This window comes from Heptranchias perlo, chromosome 16, assembly GCF_035084215.1.
Source record: "Heptranchias perlo isolate sHepPer1 chromosome 16, sHepPer1.hap1, whole genome shotgun sequence".
NCBI classification, from domain to species: domain Eukaryota; kingdom Metazoa; phylum Chordata; class Chondrichthyes; order Hexanchiformes; family Hexanchidae; genus Heptranchias; species Heptranchias perlo.
Genome location: NC_090340.1, coordinates 53,075,726 through 53,100,459, shown reverse-complemented (window position 1 = coordinate 53,100,459; position 24,734 = coordinate 53,075,726). Strand labels below are relative to the sequence as shown.

Genomic DNA, 24,734 nt, shown 5'->3' with positions numbered 1-24,734 from the left:
TTCAACCACGAATATGTAGTGGTAAACTAGGCCAACTCAGTTGCTTTATGAAGTAACTGATTTCTCTCTTTATCTATGTAGCTGAGTGTACAATAAGGAAAGTAGAAGTACTGGTCAGCACTTCTATCTACATTGCAGTCACTTGAGACCTGTTTACTTGATTGCAACCAAACTTGGTTCAAGTTCATAGTATTTATCCCTCAGATGAGGGAGATGAGAGCAGATCTGACACCACTATAATAGCACAGAACACCATTTTGTGCAATGGTATTTTTGAGATTTCTAGCAGCCAAATCCTCTCAACGCCATGAGGCCAGAGCAGAGGACTATAATTGTAAAATGTATGGTTTTATTGTTTGTTTATACAGTAATTGCTCATGAGAAAGCTAACACTCCACTATCACAGGATATTGTTTATTCAATAATTATTATTTTCAGCAGGTAAAATAACCAACAAGAAATAATGTTCTACACATATAAATATGCATTTTATTAATGCCATTAATAATATTAATTATTTACAAACATATGAAATGATCAGAAGTGTGAATGATAAAGAATGATCCCAGTAGAACTCTGGTTATTGGGTATAATCTGGGATTGGGATGAATTTGTTTGCGAGTAGTTTTGTTTGGGGCAGAGTAAAGAAACCAGAGTCCCAGAGCAGCGGAATAGCAACCACATCTCTTCAGATTCATATAACCCAGTACAGGACAATAAAAGCAAATAGATTTATTTGACAAAAGTTGAACAACAACCAAGTATACAAACATCAGCTTTGCACTTATACTCTTGTGCAGATTTTTGTCTTGAGTAAGATCATCTTCAATTCTGTCCTGTGCACTACTCATGTTGTACGAATCTGTTCATAAAGTTTTGTGGATTCAATAAAAACAAAGCAATGCAATTCATACACAACTGTATGTGACTGCCAATATGATAATAGTCTCAGGTCATCTTGATTCAGTGAAAATCAAATAAGCTCAACAAATGTTCCAGCAGATGATGATTCATATTCTGTAAATGAGAATGTAAGAGGGTAATTTGATTTAGTATACAAATATTATTCAAATAAACAATTATTGAATTGCAAAATTATTTCATATGAGTTTAAAAATATTTTGATTACACAAATCACTTCAGTTTTATGAACTGGAGTCATCATTGGATTAGAAATTTATAAGAGCAAACCAACAAATAACATTGCTGATTCCTTTATGAGGTCCAAACAGGTGGTTTCATGTGTAAGGCGAAACAGTGAGTGTCAGCAGGCTACTCGATCATAAGGGTATCACAGCCAAGTCAATCTAACCCTTACCCAATGCTCATACATTTAAGGAATCACTGGATAAAGATTAGGAGTGGAAACCCATGGTTGATTTTCCCTTCATAAACTCAGGGACTGTGACTGAGCTCAGTTAACTTAACCAAACAGGAAATTGAACCTGGCAAATTCCTGGTCTATATGCCTCAGATATTTACCTGTTGAAATAGCTGAGCCGTCAACCAACCTATCATCCTAATAGAGTAATTCACTTTCCATTCATTGCTATTGTGTAAAATTCCTAATTCAAGCACAATGATTAAATGCAAATTCTTTATCTAAGCTTAAAACATATCTGATTTTTAATGCTTTTTACACAAAACAGAGTCCAGTGCCAAATTTCACTAAAACATAGCATGGCAAAACATTTAGAAGTCGACCAGTTTCTGTATAAATTATGGTTTGTTCATCTTTTTCTATTTTTGTTTAGATTTCATTGCCATGTGAATAATTAAATGGTCAACAGTACAAAATTAGAAAAATTATTATTTTTATCTACAGTGTATAGAAATTTTGATCCGAGCATTTCTTAGTTATGTGTTTATCAGGACACAAAGGTTTGCAAATTGTCTATTTTAATAAATTTACCCTGAACCAAAAACTATTTTTGGGAAAATTAATTATGCAATTGCTGGCATTCAACTTGTACTAACAAGTTGTTAATTTTGCAAATCTTGCGTAAAACGTGGCTCTTTTTAAATCAGGCACACAATCCATAGCAGCTCCATAAACATTTATGAGTTCTTAATCTCTTCAGAAAACAATTCTAATACAGCACTGGAGAAGATATCCAGCTATTTTGTTTTGCAACTTTAGACTTCTTTAGATAATTTTTATTGTCTCTTCATGCATATGAAATCCTTTATGTCTGCTAAGTGGACATGAAAGGGAAAAAATTGCTCTGGTTACATTAAAAAAAATCCCATGGCACTATTCAAAGAAGAGCAGATCCTGGCTAACAATCCTCCTCAACCAAAATCACCAAAACAGATTAACCAGTCATTATCTCAATGCTGCATGTGGGATCTTGCTGTGCACCATGTCTACCATGTTTGCCTATATAAGAACAGTAACTACACAGCAAAATTCATTGGCCGAATGCAATTTAGGACATCCTGAGGTTGTGAAAGGTGGTATATAAATGGAAGTTCTTCTTTTCTACACTGAGCAAAATTATAAACATATATTTTTTCATGCATTTACGATATCACTACGCTAAGTGACCAAAGCAATCCTTCCCTCTGTAATTTCTAATTCGTCTATATTCCAATAAATTTGTTTCATTAAATAAAAAACTATATTACTCATCATGACCAATGCATTCTGAATCCATTATGTAATCATTTGTACATGTTACTAGTGCAAGTATCCAGGTTATTGCTTTCCATGCTGACTACATAAACATTTGGTATATTTTTAAAAGCTCTCCACCGTCACAAATAAATAGTGCAGCTATTATTCTGCTCTAAATAATCATATTCTTCCTCACTTATGTAACCCAATTTTCACTACCCTTGGTGGAAATTATTTTTTACACCATTTCCATCCCCAGAATCAAAAGTAACAATAATATTTAAGAATTAAAAACAGTTAGTGCAGTTAAATTATCATTTCCCCCATTCAAAAAAATACATTATCAATTACTTATACAACCTACTTAAAAATATTACCCTTGATATTTATAATTTACTTCTTTTGCCATTCCTGCTGAATTTATACTGGATTTTGTTTTGTTTCATGGTTCATATTTAACACATATACAGAATAATATTTCATGCACTTTTCATATCAACAATTGCTAAGTTGGAAAGCTATGGAATAATATTACATGTTTTTGACAAAGTGATCAACTGGGCCAATTTAAAACCTTAGCATCTTAGCAGATCATACCATCTGAAAAATATCTAAATCCTGTAATTCTTTGGTCTAACTTTAACCAAAATAATTAAGAATTTAAAAGGAAACATATTGTAGTGTATTTCAGTGTTTATGCATTCTTGCAGACTAAATAAGATTACTTAGTTTGGGCTTTCTAATCACAATGCTTATTCCGTTTGTTAATATTGCTAATATTTTGTTTAGCTTCAGAAGGAAATTATCCATTTATTAACCAGAGTGACAAAGTAGAAAAAGGACTGATGTTCCATATGAAATACCATCAATAATGAGCTACTCTGTTAAGATACAATTTTTTTCCTTCAGATCACTAAATTTCCATATCTTATCAATGCTTTACCACATTTCCTAAAGCTGCATAAGTTTATAAAAGATCCTGAAATGCAGTTACCTTTCCTCATAACAAATCAAAACATACATTGGGCAAAAAGGTCTAAATTAACCTTTGCTATGTTGCATTTTCTTTTTATACAGGTTCTATTCATCAGCTGTTACAAAAAGCTGTACTTGTCATCTTAATGTTGTTTGTCTGGGTATGTGTGGAGGGAAAGGTCTGTCTGTAAACTCGTTGTTTAAAAAATGAATGAGTTTGTCTGTGGTAAAGATTTGATGTTTGCACATTAGTACGGTTCACAGTATGTAAACTTAGATCATACACAACAAATTATATCTCAAACACACACTGGGTGAGGAGTGCCATAAATCACATACATATACTGAAGTGCCCGTGAGGTATAAATTTAAATCATATAGTTGTCAGTGCACTGAATACTGCCAAGCTGTATATCTTGTAAACAATAAAACTTGGAAAAATTTTGAGGGGTTTGTGTATCAAGATTTCAAATATATCAACATGCCTCATATTTTACTGACCTGCGTAAGTGCAGGCGTCCATGCAACTACATTGTGGAATGTCAACCTCACAGAAATGTAAATACATTTTTATTTCTGGGTGCAGTGCAAAGTAAACACCCTAAAAGTTTAGGAAAAAGGAAATCTCCAAATTTAATCAGAATCTGGATGTGTTACCATGAACATACATCCTGGTGGAAGATTCTAGAAAAGCTTCCTAAAAATGATCAGTAAAACATTCTGTAGTTATCATGTCCGCAACCCCCCCGCACTCCCCCTCCCACCCAAACACACACAAGCACACACACGCACACACATAGTACCCAACTCTGGGCTGCATTATTTGTTAGAATCATAATTAAGTGGATTTTGAGAGTTCCATTGCTATTCATTATGGGATGTCTCCCTGAATATGTAATGAGCATTTTTTTGAAGAAAAAACACTAGTGTATCTCTTGTGACATTGCTCATGGTAAGTCAAATGATACTCTGATCTATAAGGACAGGAATGCTATACTTGGTAATGCACAATGTATTTTTTGTTCTGAAATCAAGCTGTGTCCTTTCAAAGCAACAAAATCCAAGTGTTAAGTAGACACAAGCTTACCTCAACCAGAATTTAATGATTGTTTGGTCAGGGAACATTGCAGATTGGAATGAGTTCATCAGGTTTAAGTTACAACTCCAGGTAGGTTTAAAAAAGTGCCCAGGAGATCTGAGACTAGCTTCACCAGGGAGTGTTACATTACTTCTATATGGAGTCAGGGTGGCCACTGCTTCCAGATCTATTGTGCAACTATATTGGCAATTATATTGACACTGTGATGCTTCATGGTGATACTAAAATGATAATGTAAATGCACCCTAAAAGAATAGGCTGTATTATCTTCTGATGTTCATGTATATTTTTCAAAAAAAATCTACATTACGATGAGGACACAACCTGCATATTTGTTGATACTTTTAGGACTGCTATCAACAGATCGTCATTGTAAGTTTAAAGCTATGATTTTCAAGTTCAGTGACCCACTTTCAGATCACAGGCAGACTGTGCTATAATCACCTGCTCCTGAACTGAATATAACAAACGAGGCCCATCTGAACAAATATGAATACATTTAAGATGCTTAACACGTGGCAGATGAAATTTAATGCAGAAAAGTGCGATGTGATACATTTTGGTAGAAAGAATGAAGAGAGGCAATAGAAACTAAAGGGTACAATTCTAAAAGGGGTTCAGGAACAGAGAGATCTGGAGATATATGTGAACAAATCATTGAAGGTGGTAGAGCAGGTTGAGAAAACGGTTAAAAAAGCATACGAGATCCTGGGTTTTATAAATAGAGGCATAGAGTACAAAAGCAAAGAAGTCATGATGAACTGGTTCGGCCTCAACTGGAGTATTGTGTCCAGTTCTGGGCACCGCACTTTAGGAAGGATGTGAAGGCCTTAGAGAGGGTGCAGAAGAGATTTACTAGAATGGTTCTAGGGATAAAGGACTTCAGTTACCTGGAGAAGCTGGAGTTGTTCTCCTTAGAGCAGGGAAGGTTGATGGGAGATTTGATAGAGGTGTTCAAAATCATGAAGGGTCTAAACAGAGTAGATAGAGAGAAACTGTTCCCATTGGCTGAAGAGTCAAGAACCAGAGGACATAGATTTAAGTAATTGGCAAAAGAACCAAAGGCAACATGAGGAAAACTTTTTTACACAGCGAGTGGTTGTGATCTGGAATGCACTGCCTGAGGGGGTGGTGAAGGCAGATTCAATTGTGGCTTTTAAAAGGGAATTAAATAAGTACTTGAAGGGAAAAAAATTGCAGGGCTACGGGGATAGGGCAGGGGAATGGGACTAGCTGGATTGCTCTTGCATAGAGGCGGCACAGACTCTTCGGGCTCATTGGCCTCCATCCGTGCTGTAACCATTCTATGATTCTATGACTCTAAGTAACTAAACAAAATATAAACAGTGTTTAATCAGTTTTTTGTATGTTACATAAAGGATAAAACTAAATAACACATGGGAAAAATGCATTCTCCTTTCCAAAAAGAAGAGTGTTCTCATCACTATATATTTTAATCAATTCTTATTCAAATAAAAATACATCAAATGTCACATTTTTCAGTTTTTAATGCCAATCCCATACCAATCACTTTTCAACACATTGTATACTCTTGCAGTGACAGTTCATTGCCAAGAATATTTATATTTGTCACAGGGTAGGCTATAATAATAATTGTAACCATAACCTTAAGTTTGTCTATGGTATTCCACTACCTGTTGCCACGGAGTTAGTACTTAAACTAACTCAGCCAGGAGGTAGCAACCCCATCATTATCATGAACTCTTGCGATTAATCCGAGAATAGTGATGTGGATGATACAGCGGCGGTCACTGGTGCTAGACCAGTGGTTACACTGCAATGTATTTAACCACTGCATTCAACTAAATCAAAAGGCCTCACATGAAGTCAAATGGATGTTTTTGAATTTATGAAACCAACCGGTTCAGAAGGAGGTACTGCGATCAACAAATAAAAGTTTTTCGATACAAATAGTTGAACTTCAAATTCATTTTCGGTCTTCTGTGACCAACATTACTTATTAAGCACATGCTTTAAATTATACATTGCTTTAAAGTCCAGTGGTTTCAATGCTGGTTTCCTTGGTGGATTTTAATGGTGGAGGTAATGTTCGGCAATCTGGCAGTGGTAAAACTTGGTCAACCAGATTTCAGGATGGGTTTGGAAGAAACATCAAAGAAACCCCAAAAAGTCCCAGATGTTATACAGAATAACTGCATTGGCTAGTGTTGATTGTGTGGCCTTAAAGGTAATTGCATCCATTTTGATGTGGGTTTTTTTAAGACTTGAAGTTGCATTCTGCTTAATAAAGATTGTTGTTTGTATATTAAAAACACACAAAGTGGATTTTGGTTGACAACAGCTGAGAGGAGGTCACAAAGAGTCGGCAAAGGGATATAGACAGGTTAAGTGAGTGGGCAAGAAGGTGGCAGATAGAGTAATTCATGGGGAAATGTGAGGTTATTTACTTTGGTAGGAAAAATAGAAAAACAGAATATTTTTTAAATGGCGAGAAACTTTTAAATGTTGATGTTCAGAGGGATTTGGGTGTCCTTGTACTCGAAACACAGAAAGTTAACATGCAGGTACAGCAAGCAATTAGGAAGGCAAATGGTAAGTTGAACTAGGGGTCATAGTCTCAGGGTAAGATGTCGGCCATTTAGGATGGAGATGAAGAAAAATTTCTTCACTCAGAGGGTTGTGAATCTTTGGAATTCTCTACCCCTGAGGGCTGTGGATGTTCAGTCATTGAGTATATTCAAGATTGAGATCAATAGATTTTTGGACTGTATGGGAATCAAAGGATATGGGGATCAGGCGGGAAAGTAGAGTTGAGGTTGAAGATCAGCCATGATCGTACTGAATGGCGGAGCAGGCTCAAGGGGCTGTATGACCAACTCCTGCTCCTATTTCTTATGCTCTTATATTCTTATAACACATCATTTGTAATGCGTCCTATCGGAGAAAAACGCAAGTGCGTGGAACAGTAGAAAACATGTTGGCTCAGAAGAGTGGCCCCCTCCCCTGTAAACCTTTATGTGCTCCCATACTACTTTGGAGAAACGTTTAGTTCAGCAAATGCAGAAATTGAAAATGAGCCAAATTACCAGCTGTGTCTGATTAATGGGATGTGTGTTTTATGATTGATGTTCTTTGTGACTATAGCATCAATTTATCAAAGTGAGAATTTAGAGTCGCTACATTGAGTTACACAAATACCACCTACACGGAGAAAATGATTGGCTTATTTAGCTTTCAGCAGCGTGAGTTTTGAAAAAATGAACTTTTTGTTAAACCCTTTGAGCACTTAATTTCTGAGGAACTCTGAGCCTACTTTTGTTATTATTCTCTAAAAAAACGGTGCTTTGTGAAAATAACACCGAGTGTCACCGAACACAACAGAAAGTAAAGCCAAAAGAACTTTCATAAATAGAAACCCAATTGCACTGTCCCAGTTCTGGACGTGGTGCGCGAATGCTGCCTCGGTCATTAAAAGGTTAAAACCCAGATTGTGTTTGGTGATCGTGTAGCGTGTAGGAAGCAATGGACAACGCTCGCGTTCGCTTTGTTCTGCTAGTTGGGAAATTGGTCAGTTGTTGCTACAAAAAATTAATACATGGGCATTGTTGAGATTAAATTGAATGAGTACAACACGAATGGGTGACAGCTCCCATCCAACTAATGGCTGTTTATTGGCATAATCACAGAAAATGACTGCAGACATCATATCCCATAAAGTCTACAAGGTCATGACATGTAACGTCACCAATATTGTCCCCCCCACCCCCCGATCTATTTTAGCTGCCTCAATGAATCGCCATGATTAGCAAACTGCCTTTTGTGTACAAGTCTAGAAACATTTAATTTTCTATGAGAAAAAGTGATGGAGATCACCAGATCATTTGGATCCCTTTCCGCGTTCTCGCTTGAGTTTGTAAAGGTCTTTAAAATGAAGAATGCAAAGGCCAACAAATTAAAATCAGTGCGCGTCGTTTACACGGATAATATATCCCATTGGAATTATTCCTCTAAATGTTTGCTGGCATGTATCCAATAATTTGCGGGTTCATAATGGAGCTTTTCGCGCTTTGGTCTTCGTGCTCAGATATAATGCAAAAAAATGAGCCAAATATTGGACTGAAATTATTTTTGCTTTGTATGAACGATCTGATGTTCTCCCGGTTTACTAAATGAGCCAGTAACATGATTAGACTTCAAGAACGCATCAAAATTTGAAGGTTAGAATAACAGGCACCAATGATTGCTTTGAGTTTGGGTCTACTTGCATATGACTAACAAATTATAACCTCTCGTCGTGATGACATGCATGAATAAATACAGATACCACACTTAAGAACCCAATGGAAAACTCTGTCGGTCAACGAGGGGAAAGATTTCCTCTGTTCGCTATATAACTAAATCGTAAGCCTCTTTATTAGCGCCTTTACGATTTCCCTACACGTTGCACAGCGAAGAAACCTTCCCCAGCTGGCTGAATTGTTTTTTTGCTGCATCTTGACAAACTGCGTGTTGGAAAATAGACTGATTTACCTCAAAACCTATAGAAAAATCCTTGCAACTATCTCCACCAAAGAAGGGTTAGGAAACGACAGATCACAGTAAACTAAACAGTTTACAATGCCCAATCCTTCTACTCAACCCATCGTGTTTCTATAGAGATTTCACCAGTCAATAATGAAAAGGAAAATAAGTGTGGCAGTTGGACCCAGGTTACTAGAGCCATGAGACCAGTCCTCTAGTCTGGTCTCATAGGTTAAAAGCCATGAGACCAGACTAGAGGACTGGTCTCGTGGCTTTTAACCTATCGAAATCAGCTTGAAGGGTCTGGAAACACTTTCGGAACTATACCCAAACGAGGATACCAATACATGTACTGTGTACATCCATAGTGAAGAAATCACCTGTGGCAATCAACACACATCACCATACATTTTTAAAGCTCAGCAACATGTAACAAATGTGCAAAAAACCTATAATTTTGTACTTATTCGACTGGAACATCGTGAATAAGCAAATATTGCCAATTTAGTTTTATTTAGTTAGAATAGCAATCTTTGGTTAATAAAGATACAAATAAAAAAATATATTATAGCAGATGAGACAAAAGACAATGCATATATAAAGTGAACACTTCCAAATTCGAAAGGCCAATATAGGATGATAACACAACGCTTTCATTTTTCGTTGTTTGACTGTCAAGCAACGAACAGCGAAGGTTGCCTTTAGTCTCCAGTACTGGCCATTCGTGCTAAATATAATTTTGCATTCATTTAACAGCAATTTACATTTTTTTGTGTACAACTTATCAACGAAATGGAACGTGATATGCATTGTATGTAATGTCAAAATAAGTAAAATGTAACCTTGTTTGACCCGCCTAATAAACGGTTAAGTACGTGAGGTCATAGCTTGTTTTTTTGATCAAATGCTTACCTAATTTAAAAGCATTCGGTTATTTTGAAAATTCAGTGAGTGTGCCTTTACTAACTTTGAGCGACTTGTGCATGCTGACACCCTCGGACTAGTTTCATGTTACTTTAAACTGACTCAGTTGGTAAATCTTGAGCATTTTCCTTCGATCGGTAAATGATACCGTAGAGATATTGCACAAAAAATAACATGTCAGAGTTTTCCCAGAGGATGATGGAAATGTGCTAAATTATAATGTAATTAATTAAATCATGAAATCCAAAGCAAATTGTTTTCATTAAAACAAAACTATTTTTTTAAAATCTAAAAATCTTAATACCTGTTCTACTATAATTAAATGAAACAGTTTGAACCACGAATTACAAATATACCGAATGATTATTTTGTTTCTAATGTGGGTGTCCAAGTCTCAATAACTTTGCCCAGTCGTTTCACATCGAAAAGCTGAGCTCACTTTATTTTTGTTCTTTTGGTACTATAGGGCAAGCATCGAGAGGAATAAATGATCCGAAAATTTCACTCACTCTATATACTATTCTGTATTTAGATATCAGGATATTATACTTGGCAGTTAATCTTACATTATCATAATTCGTCTATATTTTTCCACCTTTGACTCCAAGAAATACTTGTTCCAGTGGATCTGATCACTAACATCAGATAGTCGTTGTCAGGTTCTCACACCAACCCACATTATTATCTTAGATGCGCTTCTAGTCTGTCATTTCCCCGTACTGGAGGAAAAACGGTTTTCAACCAGTACAATCCTCGTTTATGCGGCAAGTCGGGAGAGACACAGAGATGTTGTACATAACTTGCATATAACATTGACTACACTCATCACTGACTATGTAAGGAACACAATTGCTCATTTGGAATGATCTGCATACATTAAAACATTGCCAGGAATGTGCTTATATTAAGGTTGCTTAGAAGGGTTTTGAGCACACTACATTTGACAAGGGCTTTCTTACAGGGTCTCGAGGAGCGTTTTGATAGCAAGAACTGTTGTTAAAGTATTTCTAAAGCTGAAACACACAATGTGGGAACCGCAAGAATGTGTAATCCTTTGTTCAAATCAAAGTGTAAAGAAAATTCACCAGTTGAATATTTCTATTCAGATAACTTCAAAACTGTCTCAACGTGAGCCTATACAATTACATTTCAATCATACTATATTGGATTATATTTACTGTATCTTTGGTATGGGGATTTTTCTTAATTGCTGATATTGTGCAAGAACAGAAATAAAATAGTTCTGTTGTCTAAATCTGGAAACTCTCTATCCCGTTACTTTTATTATTGGATCTGTCTTTATGTTCTTGCCAATTGTTTTTTCAGATGTGTACCCCAGTTTATAGGTAATAATAACAAATGCACCTCTACCCCTCGCAACCCAGATGAAGGGCAGACCCGATACGACTTTTCATTCTGATCAGATGCTGACCGACCTGCTGTGCATTTTCACCATTTTCTGTTTCTGTTTCAAGTTTCTAGCACATTCTTTTTAAAATCTCTTTTGCTGCTGGTATCTGAGGGAATGCCTGTTTAACGAGGACATATTGGGTATGACTGTGTTTTATTTTTCACCAAATCTGTCTTTTCTCTGCTGTAGAATCATTTACACGAAAGCATGTTGCCCGCCTTAATTTATTCACTTTGTAGGTATCGCCATGAGACATGGAAACTCTTAGAAATTAGATTTTAGATCTGGCCAGAATTCGCTAAACCACCGCAATTGAAATAGCTGTAGATATTCATTCGTTTCTAATTATATTCACTTAACAGTGATAGTCTCTTATCATATGTGTTTACTTAAAGTCAAGTCGGCTATGTCAGTACGATGTTCAGTGCTCCTTTCAACCAATAAAGAGCCTTGAAGTGAGACCTCTAGTGCTGCTTGCTAGAATTACTGTGCCAGAACGCAATAACCCCCCCTCACCCCCACCCATGCAAGATCACTTAAACAATGCACTCTATATATAATTGACAGTTAAAACTGTAGCATCACCATTTTACCAATTACACCACCTTTTAAATGGATCAATTGGTAATTTTCTGGTGTATCTCCTAAAAATCAATCGAAGCGCAGGAGATCTAGAATTAATTTATCTCGAATTCGCCGCAGCTGATAAAAGTGACAGCTTGAAAAATGAACAGATACTTACTTAAACTGGTTTGGAAAAACGTGAAATATGAGTGGACACTAATTCATAAGAGGGTCAAAAATGATATTGCCATTTCGTTTTTTCTACGTAATCGGTTGGGGTAAACATTAAAACGGATTCTGATCGAGCCTGCTTATAAGACAAGTAACAGCTATACCAGTTCTTGCAATTCAGGGCTGTTGGGATTCGGTATCAAGTTGCTTATATCCAAAATTGCTCATATCAGATATGCAGATAGACTTGACTGTACTTAATGATAAACATTAAACCCTGTGCGGTATTATATGCAAATAATTAACTTAATTTTTGTCTGATTACGCTCCCGTGAAGTGCCTTGGGACGTTTTACTACGTTAAAGACGCTATATAAATGCAAGTTAATGCAAATTGTTTTGGCGGTGCTGCCGAGGGGAATTGCAGTTCTGTTAAATTCTTATCTTTGTAAGAATTACGGCAGTCACCGATTTTGTTTATGAAAACACGACATTGTTATCCCAGAACCATTACATAGTAGACAAGCTCCTCACTCTGCATAGTGTGAATCCGCGCATGTTAAACTTGTCAATCACTGCACTTCAGTACACTAAATGCGTTCATTTCAAAATCTATTTATGTGAAGTACGAAAAGTCCAATTGTCTTGAATTTAAGTGGAGATGGAAATCCTCCTGAAGAGCTGTACATTTCATTGTACAACACAATATTAGAAATCGAGATAGTTTGCTTAATGCAGAATGTTTAGTAAAAATAACCTATTTTATTACACCTCAGGTTCATGGTGAATGTTGTCGCCGTAATAATCAAAATACCAGATGCGCAATTAATATTTATTTCATTAGTCAAAACATAGGGAAATAATATTCTGTTCCTGCGTAATTTTATTAAGAACCCCTCGTGCAATCATCAGTTTTGATATATGGAGATTCAAATTTGGATTCTTGTGATATTTTGTAAAGCGTAGCTATAATGGAATAAAACCGATAGTAACCTGCTAATACAATAGTTGGCAGAATTATCTCCCGGGAATCTTATTCCACCTGCATCAACCTAGATAGAAAGTCTCGTCTTTTGTCTCGGAAAATCTGTGAACACATTTTTCCTTTAACATAATTCTTATTTTACGGAATTACATTCAGAAATCTTAGTTTGTTTTTGTCTGTTATTTCTAAACTGCCGCTGCAATACATGTATGTTTCCTTCTCCCGACAATGTGTATTTGCAGGTCAATTTCATATCAGAATTACCAATCATTGGCCTCTATAAACCCAATTAATATACAAGGAAGTGGGATCATTAATAATCCCATTAGGGCAGTAAATATATAAGCAATGAAAAAGATAATCGAAAGCAATGAACAATGACACACTAACACACACATATTTGAAACCCGTTGAAAAATCCATTCAAGAACCGCAGTATCTTTGAGCAGGTAAAGGTACAGAGAGGTTGGATATGCCTTAGATTCATGGTCACGAATGCAATTTATTTACATTATTGTAACATATATGCACTCGCACCTTGTTCCTTTTTTTTACTTCAAGGATGTCAACACGCGATCCCTAGTATATGTGCGTCGTTTAGCAAACTGCTAACACGGTGGAAAGGGCGGTTAATGGGTGATTTTGTCACTATCACCTTCCTTTCTTACAGTTTGGATTTCTGATACAGAAACTGAAAAGAATTACACATATTTATGTCTGTTGATTGACGTGCCATTGTTTGCTTTATAGCAGACTCGAATGGCGCTTTTTGTTTAATACTGACGATGCAATACTAAAAAGACATAATAAAACTAAGGAAGAGGCTGTAAATTCCCTCAACTACAGTGTTGTCACATATTTCATGGAATAACGTCATGGAAAATCTGTGCCTTCAGTTGAAGAGCCAGCCGGAATGGGTCGAGCGGAGCGACGCCACAAAAATAATTTACATCTTCTGACCAAAAAGATTTACCTCTTTAATAAAACCGTGGGTTTTGTTCAAATATTTACGTCGAAAATTACCTCGCGCTTTTCTTACTAGTGATTGGAATTTTTTAACGATCTGATGAAGTCGGTCCTTCTTAAAAAGTAAGGGTTCCGACCAAGCCTAGTTAGTGGAGACTGTGGGGATTTGGCCTGTCCACAATTACCGTTCAGGTCCCAAAATGGGGACAAATGAGCAAATTACTATCCAGAAGAAACTGATGTTAAGCAACTTGTTCTAGTGCAGCTAACATGTATATGATGAGACGTCGATTATTATAATAAGTCAAAGTAATAATGTCACCTGTCACCCACTCAATTTATTTGCATCCCATTCATTTCAACCCACTTTGTTTTTAATTCCCAATGATATTTAAATGACAACATGCTTGTGCCTTCTATTTTGTAAGAAGTCATTGCAAACAAATAATGCCCCTGATCAATTTGGGATTATATTTTACAGTATAAAATAGATCGCAGCATTTCCCCCCCAGTGTATGCCATCTTTCTTCGTGCTATGCCAAAAGCATTTAATATTTAAAATCCAGCGACAAGAGTCCCTCTATTATGCCGTTGCATAAACTTAAATTATATTAACACGTCAGTACGCTTTTCACCCTGTCAACACATCTCTGATATTACTTAAGCAACAGAAAACACAGTTGAACTGGAAGAGCATTTCCTCCACGTCAACGCGTACCCTAATCTCCCTCATCTCATGATAAGGTCCAGTTAAAAGAGTATCATGTGCCATCAAGCCTTTCCAGCTAGTGCATGAAATCCTCTGGCCAATCTGTCGGCGTTGTTCCTGTATAGATTATATAAAACTAAAATAAACCCTTGTTAAAAGTAATGCACAATAAAACACTCAGGAAAGTACCGTTACTGTTTTTCTCATGTACCATTTACCGCATCATATACAACACTTTACATCATAATATTTACATTGTTTAAAACGAACTCCTTATGCTTTAATGTTCACATTGAGGGACAATAAGCACGGATCATGCTTTGTTCTAATGCTTTATGTGCCTCTTTCCTTTTCATATTACTCATGGCTTCGTGTTATGTCAGTTGGGTATAGAGCTAGATAAGACAGACAAAGACAATGGGATCCAGCAAGTCAAAACATATTGCTCAAGGGGGAGGGTGGCGGGTGGGAAACAACCCGTTTCCAAATACTGGGTCGCGTTTTATAGATGGTATATGCAAGCTTTTTTTAATGTTCACAGACCGTCCCTGTGCGTCCATTAGGAAGACACTACATTATTCTGTCACCACCTTGGGGAAAAAAACTTTTAACAGTTGATGGAATTGCTCCTGTCACTACCCCCTCGCCTTGCATAAACGTTTAGGGATCAATTTCCATGGCTACCCTGAAGTTTTGTGTAGAGAGGGTTTTACAGTTTAAAAAAATCCCTGTCCTAGGTGATCTTGGGGGGAGCCGCTGGTGTTAATTAAAAGCAGGGAGTGGAACGGGGCGCACGCGTGCCTTAACTCCAGCGGTGGGTGGTCTCGGCTCGCTCTCTACCTCAGCCCTGAGCGCTGATAAATGCCTGGCCCTGGCTAACAGGGTCACTGATTGCGCAGCCTGTTTACAATAACTTAACCAAAACCTGGGTCTACGTGGAGCATAATTCCCCTTTTATTAATTTGTTTGTACCTCACATACAATCTCTAATACAATCAACATGACTTAGTCGATGCCGAATTTGATCTTAAACGGAAACTGCTTTTTAATGGGGGGGTCAAGCTGCCCCAAGAGGGTGGGATGGGAAATGTAAAACATTGGTGATCCAAAAGAGGTGATTTTATAACAGATGATATTAAAAACTTACACGTATAATTGTAAATTGTTTAAATTCGGTAAACCTTGTATTACCATCCATATTGAGTTAACCATCAGTAATTTCCATCTGGAATCGAATCCTTTTTTGTTACAATTAATTTATTGATAATCAATAAGCATTTTAGTTTTTATAGTTCATGTTCCAGTAAGGGCATCAGAAAATGTCATTGAATCAGTTCACCTAAATGCATTTAAAACCCGATTGTGCACATTGAGTTCACTTCATCAACTGTGATCAAAGATTATTGTAAACAATTTTACAACACCAATTTATAGTCCAGCAATTTTATTTTAAATTCACAAGCTTTCGGAGGCTTCCTCCTTCGTCAGGTGAACGATGTGAAAACTGACGAAGGAGGAAGCCTCCGAAAGCTTGTGAATTTAAAATAAAATTGCTGGACTATAACTTGGTGTTGTAAAATTGTTTACAATTGTCAACCCCAGTCCATCACCGGCATCTCCACATCGTGATCAAAGATGTTAAGGTTTCATGTTAGTTTCCTTTCTCTACAGATAGATTATACAGAAATTGCTTTCTTTATTCAATCTGTGCTTTCTACTGATTTCAGGAAAGTTATGCCCAATACTTATATCACATGAATGTATATATATCGTGTATTACAGAAAGTCGTGCTTATAAAGCATGATGATAGGGCAACACAATTCCTATATCATTTCCTTCGATATAAGTAAAAACAAAAGTTAACTGTTATACTATAGCGTGGTCCTTTTATTCATGAATTCACAAAGACTAAGTCTTTCTATAGTATTTAATTTACTTAAAGCACATATTGCATTATTATATTTTGTGTTTATATTATTACAATCATATGCATAGAATTGGAATATATTTTAACATTAGTGAGTGCAATTCCTTATTTACTGTAAAGAAATGATTTCTAACAGATCTCCTAATGTATACTGAGCCTACGTGCAGGTGGATAAGGCTTGTGAATATCATCAAAGTAAAGCATTTAAAGTGATGGGTATAATATTATTATAAAAAGGCGCTGGCGTACATTCTATCAAAACAAAGAAATTAAATCCTGAAACTATAATAGATCGAAAGGCATCTGAACAAAACCCCATTCAATAATCTATCTTAAGTATTAACAAAAGAATCTGTAAATTGTTTAGGCAAATATGTCACTTGAATACACGCTGTATTTATAACTTTCTAATTTGTCTTATCCAGTGGAAGCGCAACGCTCGGCTTATGAACTCGATGCTCAACCAGGTTTACAGGAGTCCAGCAAGGTTTATAGTTTCGCCTTTATCCTTCTAGCCATTGGGTTTAAAAACAATACAATTACGGTGTTATAATTTTATTGCACCGAGTCTTTTTCGCAAACTTCCAACAGAATTGTTTGCTGTTATGTGCTTAAAATTTTATTTTCTTAGTTTCCTTTTGCACTTATCAAAATGATTTTTGCCAAAAGCAAGAAGCACTCTTCATCGCGTAAGTTACTAAAATATTATTCATTTCTGTCGCTTTTAAAACAAAAACTAACGGTCTGTAACCAGGCTGCATTAGGGATGTGGCCCTTTTAATTGTGTACTTTTTTTAATGTTGCGAATTTTTTATGTTTAATGAGGACGCCAAAACTCACATCCGTAGAAAGTGTCCTACAACTCTGAAGAGGGTCAATGTATTAATGAGGAATGTATTACATGTGTTGAAGCTTGCTGTTGATGCACCACAAGTCATTTGGCGAGTCCTTAACAGTCTTACTGTTTTCAAAAGTGTATTTAGTGTGTTAATATTAAGTCGCTTACACTTCGGCAAGCCCCACTTTCACTGCAAAACAACGTAAATCAATTACAGAATCTCTAAAGTGCAACATATTTTAATTTGGAGTTAACTCCCAGGGGAAATTAGATACAAATTCCCTCCAAGATCTTAATTTTCGCCAAACTTTTAAATAAAAAAATGTAATTCCCGATGGGAATTTAGATTAAATTCCATCTGCATTAAATAATTTAAAGCCAACCTTCTCCAACATAATCCCAACCTTAATGAAATTCGACGTTATATATATATTTAACTTCTTAACAATCCCGAGATCTTACCAGAGAGAGAAAAAATATCAGGGTTACAGGCGCCGTCTGGGCTTGTCGCATGCATTTGCTTTTGTAGTTCATCTTTATAAAGTATGGCAACTAACAGCAAGAATGGCACTTTCTAAATCACGTCGCCGAATCAAAGCACGGGTTTCTCACACTTGGCTTCTAATCGTGTAAAAGCTTTCACTTTACATGAAAGAAGTGCAGAGATATTTGTGATGTCCCTTACCTTGGTTAGTGTTTGTGGGGATGCGACACGTTATTGCAAACGATGCCAGGCGCCGAGTCTGCTCGTTCATGTCGCTGCTTTTTTCTCTCTCTCTCTTGCAGTGACAGAATGTGTGTGTGTGTGTGGCAAACTCTGCGGGCCAGAAAATGGGCACAACTCAGCTCGCACTGACTTATTTATATATATATATACATATATAAAGAGAATATCTAAACAGTCAGGCATGAGGCTACAAAGACCATTTTATAAGTAACAGAAAAGAAACAGTATTAGTCGGGATTTCGCTGAATTTTCTTTAAAGGAGCAGATCGCAGATGTTTACATTGTTTTTGTATAAACATCCTGTACATGTTCCTGTCTATTAAACATCAGTGTTTTAAAAAAGGACGGGGTGTGTATCTGATTCGCATTTTGAATACTAGAAAATGCAAATAACAATTAACTATCACCGATTTCTCAAAAAAATGATGAACTGGTTCTTGAAATAAAATAAACACTTTATATGATTATCAGATTTAATCTTTTAAAAAAAAAATTGCTAGACCGTCTATTCTGTATCTTTACTTCATTTTACCACTTTCCTCACGGGGATTTTTTTTGTTAAAATTATGGAGTTATGTTGTGGTAAATTAAAAAAAAGATTTTGCAATAATTTTATATCAGTTTCAGCTGTTTTTATTTTGAAACCCTTTTCAGTGCTTACAATTTACTTTTATTCAAGGTTTATTATGAATTAGCTGCATTTAATTAATATTTCTGTGATTTCCCTCCCCCATAAAAAGCTGGTTTGAACTACGTAGAGAAAGACAGATACCACATCAAATCGCTAATGAAGGCGGGTGTTGAAGCCCTTTAACAGCCCACCAGTCCTGACCGAGGTGGGAGGGGGGTCGGGGCGGGGAGTTCCTTGTTCCTTACGTCTGACAGTCGAGAGAGTCGAGACGCTGATGACAAGAGATAAGTAAACGCGATCTCTTTGGCGTGGCAGATCCCAGAACAACTGCGATGAAAAGCTACTCCCTGTCCAGCCGACTTATGCAAAAAGCAGCAGAGCTGAAGAAATAACTACGCCGAGGAAGGGCTCCCTCCCTAGTGCGTTTAACAACTGCATTGATAATAACTTTTTGGAAGATTCGGATTTTCTTTTTTTTTAATATAAAAAACATTCTAGCAAAAAAAAGTTTTATTTTTAAACAGCTTGTAGTTTTGGAAATTTTGAAGGAAACGGCGGAGTTGAATCAAAGGACTGAGAGTTTTACGGCCGGCGATTTCGGCTTAAGAGTGACTTGCTTGGTGAGAATTGTTCCTAAATGACGGCCGAGGTTCAGCAGCCGCCGGCTCACAGCACGGCCCAGAGCAGCCCTATGTCTGCAGGCACCGAGAAACCCAACAATCAGACCTCTGTGATGGAATCAGCCACCTCCACCACCAAAACTAAGAAAACAAACGCTGGCATACGACGCCCAGAGAAGCCGCCGTACTCCTACATAGCCCTAATTGTGATGGCCATCCAGAGCTCTCCAACCAAGAGGCTGACCCTCAGCGAAATCTACCAGTTCCTCCAAAGCCGTTTCCCTTTTTTCCGAGGCTCCTACCAAGGCTGGAAGAATTCCGTGCGTCACAATCTTTCCTTGAACGAGTGCTTCATCAAACTGCCCAAGGGTCTGGGCAGACCGGGCAAAGGCCATTACTGGACCATTGACCCCGCCAGCGAGTTCATGTTTGAGGAGGGCTCCTTTAGACGCAGACCGAGGGGTTTTCGCAGGAAATGCCAAGCCCTTAAGCCAATGTACAGCATGATGAACGGATTGGGGTTCAACCATATCCCAGAGACCTATAACTTCCAAGGGTCAAGAGGACCCATCTCCTGTGCTCCAAACGGTCTTTCTCTAGATAGTAGCATTAGCATGATGAATGGACACTTGCCCAGCAACGTTGATGGGATGGGTTTACCAGGACATTCTGTCTCTCACCTCTCGGCCAACAATGGTCACTCCTATATGGGAAGCTGTACAGGATCTTCCGTAGGAGACTACCCCAACCACGCCGACAGCTCGGTGCCCGCGTCTCCCTTGCTGACCGGTAGTGGGGTGATGGAGCCACACTCCATGTACACTACCTCGGCTTCAGCATGGGCTCCATCGGCCTCCGCACTCAACAACGGGGCTCCTTACATCAAACAGCAGCCTCTATCACCGTGCAACCCGTCGGCGAATCTAACTTCAAATCTGCAAGCGCACACTCTAGATCAGTCCTATTTACATCAAACTAGCCACAACGCTGCCGATATACAAGGTACAGAGCCATGATATTACAGTTACACATTAGCAAAAATATTAACGCTGTACTAATGCAAGAGACACTCCATAGTAAAAAAAACACACGAGCAATCTATTATGAAATGATAGGCTGATAATCTATATTTATAATTTTAATCCGAATTTTAAGAATGTATGTATAATGCTGTAGACGGATCGATGTTGTGATATGGAACAGATTATTTGCGCTACATGCTGGTTGGGATGGGTCGATCGAGAGATAGAACTCATCATTTCAGAAGCAATCGCTTTTCGATGTATTGTTGTATTGTCAGTGAACTGTAATTTGAGCTCAAAGCAGTGCTATGGGAAGACCTTAAGTAAAAATAAAAAGGATAAGAGGAACACAAGCGGCATATTGAAAGCAAGCCGTTAAATAAGATTTCAACTAATTATTAGTCGAATTCAGCTTCACACTAATGCAGTAGTTCCAAACCCCCTTTTGCGTTGCAAATTGTAGAAAGCAATTCTAAAACTCAAAGGTTTCGTCGTCTAGCTGAATAAACACTGCGTGGTGATTGAAATCTATTTTGATTTGGCCACACTGATAAAAGGGTAAAAACAAGCCCTGTAAAATACAGAAATCACTCAAACTGTCTGCGGATAAATTATTCTGAGGCTACGCTCCAGTAAGAATAATTAGGGAAACGACAGGGACTGGGTTAGAGTTGTTGTCTTGTAGAAGAGTTTCAAAAGTGTCATTAAGTTAAGGAAGTAAGTAGTTTTTGCTTCCTCTCTCCACACGTAATTGGTCACTGACTGGAATAAATAACAAACCGAAAGAATAAACCATCCTTTGTTTTTCCAACAAATTCCAAAACGTGGTCAAAGAAAACATCTCGATGCCATCCCCGCAGGGACAGTGTTTACTGTGGTGCCAACTCGACGGCAATAACAACATCAGAATGCAGAGAGCCGACTCCCTGCCGCAGAAACCGTCTACTGGGGATTCATGGCGTGCAGTTCAGCCCCAGACTAACTCCGCCAGAAACACGATTAACTGTGTGAATCTGCAGAATAGGGGCAAAAAAAAATAGGAACTCTCCAGTCGCACAAAATTCCATTCCCAATCATCCCGAGAAAAGTATTTTTTAAAACATTATTATTTCCACGAGCATTCTGCCAGGTAATATGTAAATATACAGGATAGCAATAGTACAACGTTAAATTGCAAGTACTGTTTTTTTGTGAAAGGGTAATGATTAGGAACAGCTTTCAAAATCCAACCAGAAACCAGATTTACCAGGTCAATTGCTATGTTACTCTGGCAGATACCAAGTTAACACTTGTGTATCTGCAATAACTGCAGATGCACATTTCCCGAATAAGTACGAGTAGATTCTGATTGCAGCTATGAAGCAATTTTAGCTGCCGGGCCTGCTCTGTGACTCAAAGCAGCAACTAATTCATGGGGAAAATGAAAGCCCCAAGTCACATTTTTCGTGGAAGAGGCAGTATTTAAAATAATCTTCCGCATGTTACAATGGCAAGTTGTATAATGATACAAAAAATGATACTATATTTACATGATCAGATTAAGTGCAACTGGCATAATTACATTGTAATGAAAAAATATGTGGAGAAACCAAACTGACACACGTCGGATAAGACAGTTAATCGCAACTTTTAAATACAACGGAAATAATTAATTTGTGTGGCCGCTAACTTTTTGAGCGTGACAAATTTCAAGATATTAGAGCTTGTAAAGGAAATTCATTTAAACATGAAACTAAGTAGCTTTGGCGTGTGTGAATGCTCCATGTTCAAATATGCAGTTCAGAAAACTTGTATAAATGGGTTTCTGTTAATAACAACGCGCAATGACGTGACTTAAGCTTCACCGCACAAATCCTGGTAACCATTCAGAGCATCTCTGATATTTAACAATAATTTCATGGCTCACAAATGAAGTATAACAAGCCGAAGAAGTTCAACCAACTGGTGATAGCTGCAGCTTTTCTTCAGTAATCGGTGAAATTCTCAAAGGGAGATGTTTGCCCTGCTGCAAAATGTATATGAATATAAAACGTGAGACGACTTGATGGGAAAACTGGGACTTTGACATCCTACAGATTTGCATTTACAGATTTGCATTTCATACGTTAAATGCTACTGTATAGAAAGTATAGCAATGCCAAACTGTTTGATGCAATTAAACTTATGAGTATAGATTTTAAAAAATAATTCATAGAATGATACATTATTCGGTAGTGAGGTGTGGCAGTGGTTATTGGTCTCCAATTGGCACGTTACAATCAAACCTTTAACTGGAATTTACCATTTTTAATAGCAGAGGCCCAATACAAAGTTCGGCGCCTTTCACAGTATTAGAATGGACTCGCGTGATAGCTCATCAGGTCTATTGTGATAGTTCATTTTAATTTTATTCTCCACATCGTAGCCTTTTCTTTGAAAGCAGTGGATGATTGTATTACCAGACTGACGAATTAGTGATGAACATGCATTCTACTAATGGAAACTTTACTTGAATGGCATTTCTTCATCTGTGTGTGTTTTTTCCTTCCCATTTTATTTTAACAGGAATTCCGCGATATCACTCGCAGTCTCCCAGCATGTGTGATAGGAAAGAATTTGTCTTCTCTTTCAACGCCATGTCGTCCCCTTCAATGCATCCATCAACTAATGGATCTTACTATCATCAGCAAGTGACTTACCAAGATATCAAACCTTGTGTAATGTGATACTATATAGAGAAACCAGTGGAATATGCTCCCCCCGCCTTGCACTGCAATAGTTTCCATCAGCAGCAGCGGTGCGTTCCTGTCTATATAAACTTTATTTGGGTCCTTATTTAAAGAAATAAGTGGATCCAGGATTATTACTAGAGAGAGAGAGATACGATTTGTGAAGGCACTTTCAGCGAAGCTCGATCTAATAGTTCCTATTTATTCTAATTTTTAGCTACCCATCATAAAGAACACCGCATAGCCTCCAAAACTTATCAGTATTGTAAAATAAGTCAATGGTGAAGTTTGTTGGCAATATTTGCCATTCCTATAGTTTTTTGTCATTTAATGTAAATCAAACATAAAATGCATTTTTAATAAAAAAGGTTCATCCCTACCTTTTTAATTTGAATATGTATTGGAAAAAATACATATTTTAGTGTTTCTTGGCATTTGGAAAAATTTGAAAGCAGTATTGTGACACCTGACTTTTTAACGTAATCTTATGCACTGTATACAAATGTAATTCATGTGGATTTATAAGCGAGTTGGTTTGTACCTTTAGTAGATGACTGAAATGAAATGTTCTTTTATTCTGTGTATGAAGTCTACACGATATTGTATCATTCAGTAAAATTAAAAAAAACATGGCATGCAGTTTAGTGGCCTGGAATGTGTAGTTTAGTATATAGCAGGAGGGGTTGAATTGTGTGGACCCACCGCAGTCCGCGTTACTCCCGAGGTCCTCGACAACTGAAACTGCAACGTTTCAAATTTGACATTTCAGACATGGGGTGTAATTTATTTGAAAGCCTGTTCCTCTCGGATTATCAGTGTTATTTAACTTTGTAATTGTCGTACAAATAAACAGCGACCTCAAATGCAATCCTTAACCAAGTTATTATTGAGTAGGAAGTTCCGATACTTTTTAAAATCGGGATAAAAGTAATTTAAAAAAAACATAAGAAAATAAATAGGCAAATAAAATTCTGATCCACACTGTTCTCAACTGCTGCTGAAAAATTCTATATATGCAAAATACAGACAATATACTATCGTCAGTCACATTTCTGTAGGGCGTGCTTCCAAATTATTTTTGTGAATCGCCGTCAGTGCCATAACACTGAGATACCTCTGAGGTCTCTTGTCACATTATTAGGGAGGACATCACAGAATTATAACTAATAATAATAAGTACATACCAAGACGTTCACGTACGCGTATTTTATATGTTTTATTTTAAACAGTTGTGTCATTTAAGAAGTATATTTTTCCAAAGGATGTGGATGTCGCTGTATTAAAGTTCAAATTATTGTAATCATTGTGCCCTGATCCGATTCAATGTGACTTCTCTT

General features: G+C 37.1%; 1 protein-coding gene and 1 long non-coding RNA gene across 2 annotated transcripts; one reads left to right on the top strand and one right to left on the bottom strand.

Annotated features, from left to right (window-relative positions):
- Positions 1 to 407: 407 nt before the first annotated feature.
- Positions 408 to 21,529, bottom strand: LOC137333787 (uncharacterized). The gene is made up of 3 exons (XR_010965987.1): positions 21,470 to 21,529; positions 18,375 to 18,506; positions 408 to 1,017 (listed from the first exon to the last, which is right to left on the bottom strand). It is a non-coding gene; the product is annotated as an uncharacterized lncRNA (long non-coding RNA).
- Positions 19,349 to 24,697, top strand: foxf1 (forkhead box F1). The gene is made up of 2 exons (XM_067998126.1): positions 19,349 to 20,669; positions 23,234 to 24,697. The coding sequence occupies exons 1-2, from the start codon at positions 19,685 to 19,687 to the stop codon at positions 23,392 to 23,394; spliced, it is 1,146 nt and encodes a 381-aa protein (XP_067854227.1). The 5' UTR covers positions 19,349 to 19,684; the 3' UTR covers positions 23,395 to 24,697.
- The last annotated feature ends 37 nt before the right edge of the window (positions 24,698 to 24,734 follow it).

What these genes read in the sequence shown, in the direction of transcription:
- foxf1 (XM_067998126.1), top strand. Translation starts at nt 19,685, where the DNA reads ATGACGGCCGAGGTTCAGCAGCCGCCGGCTCACAGCACGGCCCAGAGC. An exon ending in CAACGCTGCCGATATACAAG is followed by an intron (nt 20,670 to 23,233) that starts GTACAGAGCCAT and finishes TTATTTTAACAG; the next exon opens with GAATTCCGCGATATCACTCG.